Consider the following 13,299-nt stretch of genomic DNA (forward strand, 5'->3'; position numbering starts at 1 on the left):
TCTGTCGGGCGGGAAGGCACTCGCGCACGCGCGGTGCGGCCAACTAGAACTTTCTAGTTAAAAAGGTCCGTACCGAGGGCTCTGTCGGTGACGTCACCCATGCGTAAAGAATATCTGCCTGCTGTCCCTGGATAACACCTGTTACGGTAAATAACTGTGCTTTTTAACACTGGTGAAATATGCTCATATCTAGGTACCCTAGAAATCAATCACACTGCAGTATTTTGCACAACCTGCAGATGCTTCACTCTGTATTTTATGATATCTAAAAGCAGGGGTGCCCACATTTTTTTGGCTTGCAAGCTATTTTTATAATGACCAAGTCAAAATGACCTACCAACAATAAAATTTTTAAAAAACACAAAGCACACTGTACGCAGAGAAAATGTAAATTATCATTTATATTCAGGTTTTTTTTTCAAACAGGTCAAGGCAGATGACTTTAAAATATGCAATCTCACCTCAGTAACAACTATACAAAAATAGACAAATATACCCCCTCCCCTTTTACTAAACTGCAATAGCAGTTTTTAGCACAGGAAGCTGTGCTGAATGCCCCGCTCTTCTCCCGATGCTCATAGGCTTCCTGCACTAAAAACCGCTATCGCATAGTGCATAATATAGACAGCAAATATAAGTTCAGACACATTTTGATCACTAAATTTAAAATAAAATAATTTTTCCTACCTTTGCTGTCTGGTGATTTCTTGAGTCTCTGATTGCACTTCCTTCTTCTGACTGTAAATCCAATATTTCTTTCTTTCTGCCTCCTGCATGCTTCTCCTCCAGACCTCATTCCATTCCCCAACCATCTCTCTCTGTCCCTCCATGAGTCCAACTTTTTCTTTCTCTCTCCCTGCCCCCTTTCTTTCTTTCTCTCTTTCTCTCTTCCCACCCCCTCTTTCTGTCTTTCTTTCTCTCTCCGTTCCCCACCCGCCACCGCCGCAGATTTCTCCCTGCTTCCCCTACGCCAGTCACTTACAAGTGCCGGACCCACAACCTTCCCCCCCCCCTACCCCCAACGTCAATTCTGATGTCGGAGAAGAAGTTCCAGGCCAGCTAGGCAGCAATTGGCTGGCCCGGAACTTCCTCTCCGATGTCAGAATTGACGTCGGGGGGGGGGAAGGCTGTGGGCCTGGTGCTTGTACACGCCTGACTTGGTGTCGGGGAAGCAGGGAGAACAGAATGCAAAGGCAACGCGAGTCTATCGTGGAGCTTGGGATGGGCTCCGTGATTGACTTGCATTGCCTTTGCGATCTACTAGTCAATTGCGATTGACCTTTTGGGCACCCTTACCTAAATACAATGCATTACAGAAATCAAGTTTTGTAATCACCATGATAAAAGTCTTTTTTATCCACAGAAATACCTTTATAATATTTAAAGGCTGCTCTTTACTAAAGCTTGTTATTGCAGGTGATAATGCATGATAATGCCATTAAGTCTGTTGCATAAAAACATCATTATTGTTTGCAAAGCATTAGTAAATAGGGATAGTGATTAATTTGTAAGCCTGCTCCCAGACTGCCCCCCGAAGCACACCTTTTTTGATCTGCTCAATTTAGCTACTTTTTGAACTTAAATAATTAAATTTGGCCACTCAAGAAGACCTTTGAAAAGCAGAATTTTAATCGGCTAAGTCTTGAAGTTAGCCAGCTAAACCCCCCCTCGCCTTTTACAAAATCCTGGAAGCACTTTGTAGCGCACGCTACTACTACTACTACTTATTACTTATATAGTGCTGAAAGTCATACGTATCGCTGTACATTTTGACATTTATAGATAGTCCCTGCTCAGAAGAGCTTACAATTTAACTTGGACAGACAGACATGACATAGAGGGTAGGAGATGCAGAACCCAAGGTGAGAGGAGTTAGGAGTCAAAAGCACGCTGAATGCTCTGCGCTGCTCCTGACACTCATAGAGTTCCTATGAACGTCGGGAGCAGCGCAGAGCATTCAGCGTGCCGGCCTGCACTAAAAACCGCTTTAGCAGTTTTGTGAAAAGGGGTGTGGGGGGGGGATAAATTATTAAAGTGATTGTTTATTTGCTTTTTTATAAATCTTTATTAAATTTTCAAAACTAACAAAAGTGCAAAACAATATACATACATATATTAATAATCATAATAAGCACTTATAATTAATCAATAGTAGTACAGAAAAAATAAAAACCCCTCCCATATCCAACATATTCATCAGGAAATAAAACCAGATAAAAGGAAGAAAAAAAATCCTCCTACCCTCCCCTGGATGTGTGTGTACTAAAACAACGGGGAAAAAAAATTAAAAACCAACTATAACGAAGCCACAAAAGATGCCCCAGCATGTCAGCATTCATCTTCTCATACAGTATTTGTAACGTAAGCATAAGTTTTCCCACCAAAAAGTCTAATTGTTTGTTTGTTAAAATTGACTTAATTGTGTTTGAATTTTCAGTGGAATCATAGGAAACAGCACAACGACACTGTTAACGACAATTGAAGAAATGCATTTGTTAAGTAAAAAAATATTCTTCAATAGCCTGAACCTCCATGCAAGTAAACTAATGGACAAGGTATGTTTTCAAACTCGAAATTATCAAGATATTTAGATAATATAGGATGACAATTTGAAGATACCATATTTCTCAGTCAAAGTTGTATAGTACTGGGCCATATTCGGCCACTGGCATAGTGACATGTAAACCATTCTGAGTTCCCATGGGAGAATGGTATAGAAAATTGAATAAATAAATAAATAAGTTATGTGGGTGTTGCTGACGGTCAGTGCTGAACCCATATAACTTTTCTAGTGCAATGTGTCTCGTAGTCCTGAACCCGCAAGTTGATTGCAGGATGTCACACATCTTTCAATTCTGCCTACTTCCCGGAAGGCTGGCCCATGCCCCTTCAGTTTTCCCTTCCTCAAGCAAGCAAATTGAGAAGTGTCTTTCTGCTCTGTGTGTTTATTATTTGGGGGGTTTGTTGTTTGGATCCAAATTTTGAGGTGTGTTGCCCACAGCTTCCCAATAACCTGGAACCTCTGCCTGGGAGAAGACACAGACTCACTTCGCTGAAGTCTGCAGTTAGCAGGATCACCCTTCAAGGATACCTGTCTAACCAGCCTGCTTTTATATTTTTGGAGTTTGGGGATTCGTTCTCCTAGTAGCTTGCTCACATCCCTGATTTATCAGGAGCTTGAGTGCAGGCTTTTTGGCCCAGTGTCCAGCCATTTGGGCTTTATTGGGAGCTGGCTACATTTCCTTACCCATTTCAACATGAGGATTAAAGGGGGTTGAGGCTCGGTCCGACTGGCAACCCAAAGAACACAAATTGTTGAGTTAATTTAAGGCAGAAATCTTCTCCAGTTCCCAGCTGCAGTTCTGAGCTGAAGCAGACAGGCATCTCTTAGCACAGTGAGTAAGGCTATTGCAGCCTATGGGGAAAATGAGGAAGGGTCTGAATTTTGCAGTTTTGGGAGTTTCTGGGGCCAGTTATAAGGGCTCCCCCTTCACCAGAAAGCAGTCTTTTTTTTAATTAAGAAATTTTAGTTTGGTTTTTCCAGGCCATTTATGGCTCCAAAATCGCAGTTGCGGTAGCCATTTTGGATTTCCCAATTTTATTTTAAAAAGCCTGAATCTGACCCCAAACCTCTCGATTTTGATTAAAATCAGGAGAGATGGATTCCAAGTCTTTCTAACCCTATATCATGCCAGGTTTGTGCTAGATGATTGACTCGGAAGCATCTGTGTTCTGTGTGTCAAGGGATATGTAAGGGAGGGGATCCATATGCTTAGCCACCTCTGAGACCTCTAGGGCTGGGGATCTGCAGGGGCTCATTTTCCAGGGAAGAGATCCCTGCAGGAGCCCTCAGACAGTGAGTTGGTGAAGCACAAATGCGCAGTTGCTGCAAAGCCCAAGAGGAGATGCATTGAGTCTGCAGGAGTTCTTTGGGCTGTCAGGGCAGGGCTTTAAGGCTTTACTCCGGATTTTATAAGTCTGATGCGAAATGCCTATTTAAATTTTGGGGGGTTCTCCCACATTTCTGGAGATACATCGAGGTGGAGCATTCAGGTGTTCTCTCTGAGTACCCTTTACCAGCATCTGACCCAGCCCAGGACCAAGAAATCCAGTTGTAGAAGGATTAGGATGATTAGGAGTCTGTATCCATGCCTTTACTGTCCCAGGGAGCTGCTTCTTTCCTGGAAGATGTTGGTTCTTAGTGTGAGACTGGTGATCAAGAGGTTATGGTGGTCCTAGACCAAGGAGAGGACCCTATATTGTGTTGCCTGTTCAAGATAGCATTGATCCTGGGCATTATTATGGACTTGCTGCAGAAATTAAATTTGAAATCCACGCAAGCCTCAATTTCACAGTACTCAGTTATGAATGGCTCCATAGCTCATACCACGTTCTTTCCTCTCATCCGTTCATCAGTAAGCTAATTACAGAATACTGTGAGGCCCTGGAGGGCTTTCTGGGTAGCTAAGCCCATGTCCAAAATCTACCCAATGGCTCCTGATTTCCAGCAGATATTTATACAACCTAAGGTGGATTCGCTGGTAGCACAAGTCACCAAGCAGACTTCCTTACCCAGCAAAGTAGGTATGATGTTTATAGACGCATAGGATCTCAAGATGGATATGATCCTTAAAAGACAATTTGAAGCCTTAGCACTAGGGATTAAGGCCACTGCGGTAGCCTCATTTGGGACATGTACTTTCCACACTCATCCCAGTCGGCTTCCAGGGTTGGATGGTGAGGACAGCTCCCAAATAGTACTGTCGGGAGTAAATTATGTAGTGGACACTCTTTATGACATTATTAGAGTCATGAGCAAAGTTTCCACTTATTCCTTCTCTGCCCACAGAATGCTCTGGATCAGGCAGTGGGCTGGAGATTCAGCTTCTAAGGCCATTCTAAGCAGACTCCCTTTCAAAAGACAGATGCATTTTGGTAAGGGCTTGGACGATCTTATTGCTAATGTAGCAGATCATCAACCTAAAGCTCTGCCAGACAGTAGACCTTGAGTTGCTAGAAACTCCAGGCATGCAAATTTTTGAGGCTCTCAAAGATTTCATCCATACTAAGGAATTATTTGGCACAGAGGCATACTGAGGGGTCCAGACAGAGGTTAGGTGATGTCAGACAACCACAAGCCTCTAGTTCTCGACCATCTCTAGCCTCCAAGAAAGCACAATGACACCAAGTTAGTAGACATGCCTGCCCCTCCCTCCCCCCCCCCCCCGATAGGAGGCAGGTTGTCAGCTTTCTGGAGGGTCTGGGCACAGTTATGCTTAGATTGCTTGGTTCTGGAAATCATTCGGGAGGGCTACAAGATTGAATTTTGTCACTCACTCCTGGACCTTTTTGTAGATTTACTGGCTAGTCAGATGGAAAAAAAAAAAAAGCAATCAAAGTTTGAGCAACAATAAAAAGACTCTTGGATATTCGAGCCATAGAGCTTGTCCTGGATGAAGAATCAGGCTTGGGCTCAGAAGATTGCAGACTGATCCTGGAACTCAAATTTGTGAATTAAGTGCTGAAAGTGCCTCATTTCTGCATGGACACCATACGTTCGGTTATTGCAGCAGTAGCGCTGGGGGAATTCCTAGCCTCCCTGGATTTTATGAAGGCTTATATTCATATTCCTATATTTACGGCTCACAGGAAATACTTAAGATTCCATGTCCTGGAACAGCATTTCCAGTTCTCCTTGCTGCCCTTTGGTCTTGCAACGACGCCACACACTTTTACCAAAGTGATGGTGGTAGTGCAGTTCATCTCTGCATGCTGGGCCATTCATCGCAGCCATTTAAGAGCCACCATTTCAGTTTGGAATTGTTTAGAACTGCCTTTTCATCACAGGACTGTTCAGACCTTCATGCTGGATTAAGTGGAGTGCAGCCCTTCATTCTGGATTGAAGTGGAGTGCTTGATCGGGGGGGGGGGTATTGATGGATCAAGGTGGAGTGCTGATGGTGTGGTGTGAGGGGGCTTTGCCCCACCACCACATGTGCCACATGCTGGTTCGGAGGGTGTGGAGGGGCATTGCCCCCCACCACATACTGGAACCCCAGGCCATGCTGAATAGTCCCGCGATGAAAGGGCTTCACTGAAATGGTGGCTCTTAAATGAAGAAAAGGCCACGCTGAACTGGCGAATCTTAAACGGCCACAATGAATCGTCCTAGACATGGCCAGGAATGGCTCCTGGCCAGCTAAATAGCATACAGCCGGCTAGACACCAGTATTCAGCATGAGATAGCTGGCTATCTCCCGCTGAATATCCTGATCCCTGGATTGGCTGGTGAACGGCTATGTTGTGCAACATTGCTGGTGACTGGCAATATTGAGACCATCAAGATGACATCACCGGTTCACGGAAGTTTCGCCCCCCACATTTCGCCCCCAGCAATTCGCCCCTCACATTTCGCCCCCGCACATTTCGCCCCCCGGATGTTTCGCCCCCACACATTTTGCCCCCGCACATTTCGCCCCCCGGATGTTTCGCCCCCACACATTTCGCCCCCGCACATTTCGCCCCCAGCAATTCGCCCCCCACATTTCGCCCCCACACATTTCGCCCCCAGCAATTCGCCCCTCACATTTCGCCCCCCACATTTCGCCCCCAGGTATTTTTCGCCCCCACACATTTCGGAGCGCAAATCCTTACCTCACGGGCCCTCAGTCCAGCTGCTGGGGAGGGAGTCGAAGTCTGGCCCCGCCCCCGCGATCCGCTAGGACATGAAGGGGGATCGGGGCTTCGGCTCCCGATGTTTAAAAAAAAAAAAAAAAAAAAAGGGAGGGCGGAAAGGAGCGGTCCGCCCCGCACGGGCGTACCTTCTGCTTGGGAGCGTCGCGCTTTCCCTGCGCCCTGCTTCCCGGCTCTCTCCTCGTGTGGCTGGGGCAGGGTAAAGGGTGGGGGGGGGCTGCTTGAGAGGAGTCGCCGCTGGAGAGGAGTCGCGGCGGTAGCCGCGCCGGCGTTTCTGAGCCGGCGACTCCTTCCTCCTAGGGCGCGGGTCGCGTTGGCGCTGCGACAGCGTTCCGGGCCGGCCTCTCCCTCCCCCCCCAGGCCACGGGCCGCAACTCCCTCCTCACATGCCGCGGGCCGCGTGGGGACCAGTTTAGCGTAGTGGCCAGCGCTAAAAAAGGGAGGGCGGAAAGGAGCGGTCCGCCCCGCACGGGCGTACCTTCTGCTTGGGAGCGTCGCGCTTTCCCTGCACCCTGCTTCCCGGCTCTCTCCTCGTGAGGCTGGGGCAGGGTAAAGGGTGGGGGGGGGGCTGCTTGAGAGGAGTCGCCGCTGGAGAGGAGTCGCGGCGGTAGCCGCGCCGGCGTTTCTGAGCCGGCGACTCCTTCCTCCTAGGGCGCGGGTCGCGTTGGCGCTGCGACAGCGTTCCGGGCCGGCCTCTCCCTCCCCCCCCCAGGCCACGGGCCGCAACTCCCTCCTCACATGCCGCGGGCCGCGTGGGGACCAGTTTAGCGTAGTGGCCAGCGCTAAAAAAGGGAGGGCGGAAAGGAGCGGTCCGCCCCGCACGGGCGTACCTTCTGCTTGGGAGCGTCGCGCTTTCCCTGCACCCTGCTTCCCGGCTCTCTCCTCGTGAGGCTGGGGCAGGGTAAAGGGTGGGGGGGGGGGCTGCTTGAGAGGAGTCGCCGCTGGAGAGGAGTCGCGGCGGTAGGATGAAAAACGGCGGGCTGTTATTGTGAATCCAGCTCGGGCATGCCTGGAAGCCAGCGATTCAGACACCGCCTCGGACCTGGCGTCAGATGACAGTGATGCCATGGAGCAGAGTCGGGAGGAGACACCGCAGGGGCTGGAAATACCCTGACGCTGGAGCTGCTTGCCAGAATAGAGGGAGGGAGTGGGCATCTGCAAAACAGATGCAGAGAATTTTTACAAAATGCAGCCTAATTTTGGGTCTCTTTTATTTTAAGTTGGTGCAGTTACCAAGCCCCGATCCCCCTTCATGTCCTAGCGGATCGCGGACGAAAAAGGGGAAAGCCCGGGGGCGGGGCCAGACTTCGACTCCCTCCCCCCCTTGGCTTCGCTCGCGCACACCAGCAGCTGGACTGAGGGCCCGTGAGGTAAGGATTTGCGCTCCGAAATGTGTGGGGGCGAAAAATACCTAGGGGCGAAATGTGGGGGGCGAAATGTGAGGGGCGAATTGCTGGGGGCGAAATGTGTGGGGGCGAAATGTGGGGGGCGAAATGTGAGGGGCGAATTGCTGGGGGCGAAATGTGTGGGGGCGAAATGTGTGGGGGCGAAACATCCGGGGGGCGAAATGTGTGGGGGCGAAATGTGTGGGGGCGAAATGTGTCTGGGGGCGAAATGTGGGGGGCGAAATGTGGGGGGCGAAATGTGGGGGGCGAACCTTCCGGATCCCGACATCACCTCTTGTGTAGTTGATCTTAATCTACTGTATAGGTAAGCAACTTTACCATCCAAATAACTGGTCCATTTTAAGTCATAGAAAAGGACATGGGTGCAGTATTTGTCCCCACCCCCACGGATAGCCGCAGGAAATCATCCCATGTCGTTCTTCGGCATCTATCTCAACCTTAGTCCTTCTACACCAGCTTTCTTCAATGTGAGGCTTGAGGGTCAGTTGCTGTGCCCATTTATACTCTGATTCTTCCCTCTCTCCTTAAAGAATGGCACAGGGATGGTTTCCCACAGGGACGGGGACAAATTCTGTCCCTATATCATTCTCTATGAAGTGTATACAAAAATAGCAATCCTAACTTTGTACAGATAACATGTGAAATGTTAGACAACACATTAAACGTTCTGACATATGAATGTATATCTTTAAGTGTATCTGTAGCAAGATATTCATATGGTAGTTTTATGGGTAACTTACCTATATATTTTTATGCAGCTGCTACCCTGCTGAGTATTGATTCCCAAGTTTTTAAGTTATTTGACTATTATTAGGAAAGCAAACCAACAAAAACAAACATGGGTTATGTACTGTGAGAACTGACTGATAGGGCTGTTCTGGTTTTCAGTGGTCTGATATAGCATTACGAGCATATGGTAAAGGTGAGAAGCTTCAGTTTTTGGTTGGATTAACAAAGTAAAAGAGAGGGAACTTGATATACTGCTTTTAAAACAGTTTACAGATTTAGACAAGTACTTGTTTTGTACCTGGGGCAATGAAGTGTTAAGTGACTTGCCCAGAGACTCGTGGAACTGCAGTAGGAATTGAACTCACAACCTCAGGGTGCTGAGGCAGCTGCTCTAACTAGTGAATAACACAGTGACTGTTTCCTGTGCCTAGCCACAGGAAGCCGCGGGGGTAAAATTGGATGCTGCAGGTATGGGAGCAAGGCTTTTCACCACTCCGTGGAGCGGTGAATGGTCTTGTCCCCGCAGTAAGAGATATGCCGCGAGTTGCCTCCCTTCCCAACTTCCCAGCCAGCAGCCCCCCTCCCTTCCTTTTACAGATCCAACATCCCCCCTTCCTTGCACCCTCGCTCCTGATCGCAGCTACCTACAAAAAACAAATGAGCCCAAAAACTTGCAACTCCCCCTTGGGGGAATTGAGGGATACAGATAGAGGTAGAGATGGGATATAGAGAGAGTATAGATAGAGACCAAGGGGGATTTAAGGGTTCAGACAAAGATCACCGTAGAGGTCATGGGCCTGATGGGCCGCCGCGGGTGCGGACTGCTGGGCGCGATGGACCTCTGGTCTGACCCAGCAGAGGCAACTTCTTATGTTCTTATGTTGGTCAGCCCCTTTTCACCTCCTTTGCTTCCTGGACAGTTTTACTGGAAGTTACATCGGAAATAGGAATTCGGCGGGAAGAATATTCTGGAGCAGCCCTCCATGTGATATTGCCTCTTCATCCAGGAAGCTTCTGGTAGGCCTGTCCCGGGATGCACAAAGGGCGCCGACCCAGGGGAGTTGCAGGGTTGTTGTTTTTTGCCTGTAGCCATGACTGAGCAAGCGAAGGAGGGAAGGGGGGCTAGTGGACCCATGATAGTGAGGGAAGAGGGCTGCTGGACTCATAAGGGGGGCTGCTGCTGCATCTGCAAAGGGGCCAGGGGGTTGCTTGGGTTGCTGGACCACATGGCGCTGAAGGGAAGGGAGACAGTTGATGGATCTGATCTGAAGATTGGGGGGAGAAGGAAAACAGATGCTGGGCTCATGTGGGTGGAGTGGAGCTGGAGGGAAGGGAGAGGTTCCAAACCCACAGCTGGGTGCTGAAGGGAGGGGATAGAGGTGTTGGACCCAAGGGAAGGAGGCAAGAGGGAAGGAAGAGAGGTGCAGGACCTGCAGGGAGGAAGCGAGAGAAGGAAAGGGAAAGAGAAAAGCTGAACCAAGGGGATGAAGTGTTAGTGAAATATTGAACATAGCAGAGGGACGGAGGAAAGAGAGAGTGTAAGAGACATATTGTTGTAAGGAAGTAAGAAAGTGAGAAGCTGGATACACTGTTTAACTCTCTACCATGCAAGGGTGTCTAAACTTTTGCACACAACTATATTAAAGTAAATGAACCACTAATTTAGAAATGCTTGTCACATCTACGTCAAAGAGAAAGATCAGTGCTTTTTTAAAGGAACCTTTGGCTAGTGTTGACATGAACTGCGTGCAGTTTGGAAATGAAAACAGCCTTATACTCCAGTTTCAAATTAATGCCAAAATATCCCTGGACACGGCACATTTCAGATCTGAGAACATCTTGTTCAGGGCACAATCAATACTAATAATAGTCCAAGAAGGACTTCATTTGCTACTGTAAACTGCCTTCAGCTGCAGCATTGATTGGTGTTGCTGAACAGAAGCCCATTCTGAATGCTTTTTTTCTGCTGAGGATTCAGATTTCCAAGTAGGCATTTGGAAGTCATTTATGTTGTGTTAAAGCGTTTGCTTCAAAATAGGCCTCTCTTTTGTCAGAAACGAGAAGAGCTTATGACCATGGTAGCTGTTTTTGCCACCTAAAATACACTTCTCCCTCCGTATTCGCTGTGATAGGGGATTAACAGAACCGCAAATACAGAAAAAACGCAAATAACTTTTTCATATATTATTCGCTGTTTTCTATTAAAAACCCTGATGCATGTGGTGAAACCGCGAATAACATGGTGGGAGACCTGGCCTGTTCCTGAAGGAGAGGCAAAAACAGTGAAGAATGTGCTGGGAATCGTTGATTTTTTTCTGTAAATGCTTGGAATCAACGATTTCTCTATGCAAGCTGATATAATTTGGGGGGAGGAGCCAGCAAGCTAAACACCGTGAATAATCGAAACCATGAATGCTGAAACCACGAATACGGAGGGAGAAGTGTACTGTTTTACTTTTGTTAGAATAGATATTGTCAGTTGTGGTAGTTTCTGTTTTGCTACAGCTGCAATGCCTTCTCTGTTCTTTAGATTGACTTCATAGTGTATTTTGGTCTTAATCTTCCCTCCTTTCCCTTTGCTTTGATGTATATTACCGTATTTTGTATATAAAATGTGAAGCAAATTTTCAGATTCTCTGCAAGCTAATTTTCAAAGGGAAATTCCCCTATAGACTTTTCCCTTTGAAAATTCACAGCAGGCACACCCCAGGAACTATTTCTCCTACACATTTTGAAGAAACAAAGTATATGGGTAAAATGTGGAAAGCAGGCACAGTTTATGCACTTAGGGCTAGATTCAGTAAGTGGTGCTCATAAATTGTTGCTGAAAGTAATCGGTACTTAATGCTATTCTATAACGGGCACTCAAGGATAAGTATCCATTATATAGCATTGAATACCAGTTTTGGTGCCCAAATTTGTGTGCAGGAACTTATGCCTGTTGAAACCAGGTTTAATTCCTGGAACCCAATTTCCCATTTTAAGAATGCCCCTGACCTGCCTATACACCCCCTTGGGGTTGTGCACTCTGGAATTTGGGCACACATTGTTTTAGAATTGCGTATAGCAAGATGCGTGCACAAATTGAAATTGGTGCCAGTTAATGCCAGGCCATGTCTGGCACCAGCATATTGAAGGATGAATGTGATAGGGTTGCCAGAGCCTATGTGAGTCTCAGCCAATATTCATTTATTTGGCTCTATCTGAATATTGGCTGGGACCCTCATATCTCTTTTACCTTTAAAGTCCCCCCACACACACTCCCCGATCTCCTCCTAGGCCTCCAAAAGAGCCCCGCTCCCTCCTACCTTCTCCCCCATCTCACAGTTATCAGTAGCTCTATCCCCCCACCTTGAAACGAGCCCCCACACTCCCAAGCCTCTTGCAACTGGCCTTTATAAATGGGTAAGAGGTTGTAGTAGCCATTTGCTAAGGGAAACTGCAATGGGCAGGAGCGAAGGTGTTTCTCTTTTGCCCCAAATAACCCCCATGGACCATCAGGGACATCAGGTAGGCCTGGTGAGGGGACTACTATGTCTCGAGGGTAGGGGTGGGAGCTAAGAGGAAGGGAGCTAATTTGGAAACCTGGGGTGGCTGTATAGATAAAAGAGAGTTATATGGGTCTTGGTCAAAATTCAGTGCCAGGACCTGCATAGCTAAGTAAGTTAGTTTAAGACAGCTTTTGAGCTGTCCTAAATTAACATGCTTAGTTATACAGCAGGGGTGTCCAACCTTTTGGCTTTCCTGGGCCGCACTGGCCGAAAAAAAATGTTTCTGGGGCCTCACAAACGCGCAAATGCTGCAGCAAGACAGAGGAGAGAGCCAGCAGGACGGTAAACACCAGGGGGCAGCAGAGGAAAGCACTGCATCGCCCTCAACTGGGGCCGCACAAAATACTTCACGGGGCCGCAGGTTGGACACCCCTGCTATATAGGTTCAGGCACCTACATAACCTCCAGCTCCTCCCTAACGTTGCCCATGTACCATCCCTCTTATGCCTATTTTCTCTGGAGCCAGTTAGAGGAAATATTCAGTTTTAGTGCCGCTAAATATTAGGGGTTAGATGGTGGTAAGTGATTTAATTGAGCAGGAGAAGTTACTGCCCATTTAAATCATTTTAAATATCGACCAGGACATTTACCTTTTCCATGTATATTTTTAAAATAAAAAATCTAACTTATTCCTACAAATCAAATAAGCAATTATTGGCTGCTTGTGGTTTCTGTCCAATAAGTCATTCAAAATATTTAGTTAGGAATAAAGCCATGGATTCACTCACACCACACACTAGAGGAAGATGAGTCAGGTAGTATGACTGCATGGATGTAACTTCCCCTTCAGGCCTCTACCCCAAAATTGGAAAGATGGGATAGGAAATTTCAACCCATACTGTTCCCCTCCTTACCAAGCTGATCTGCCCTCTCAATCCCTCACCATCATTGATAAATAAGATTTGCTCACCTATCTGCTT

The 13,299-nt window shown here is 47.4% G+C and overlaps 1 protein-coding gene across 1 annotated transcript in view; it reads left to right on the forward strand.

The window, feature by feature from the left end:
• The window catches only part of COG6 (component of oligomeric golgi complex 6), a 166,532-nt gene that overhangs the window by 120,511 nt on the left and 32,722 nt on the right, over positions 1–13,299 (forward strand). Inside the window, exon 13 of the mRNA XM_033950073.1 lies at positions 2,438–2,555. Coding sequence (XP_033805964.1) covers positions 2,438–2,555 — 118 coding nt within the window. The remainder of the gene's footprint in view (positions 1–2,437; positions 2,556–13,299) is intronic.

Source organism: Geotrypetes seraphini, chromosome 6 (genome assembly GCF_902459505.1).
Source record: "Geotrypetes seraphini chromosome 6, aGeoSer1.1, whole genome shotgun sequence".
Taxonomy (NCBI): Eukaryota; Metazoa; Chordata; class Amphibia; order Gymnophiona; family Dermophiidae; genus Geotrypetes; species Geotrypetes seraphini.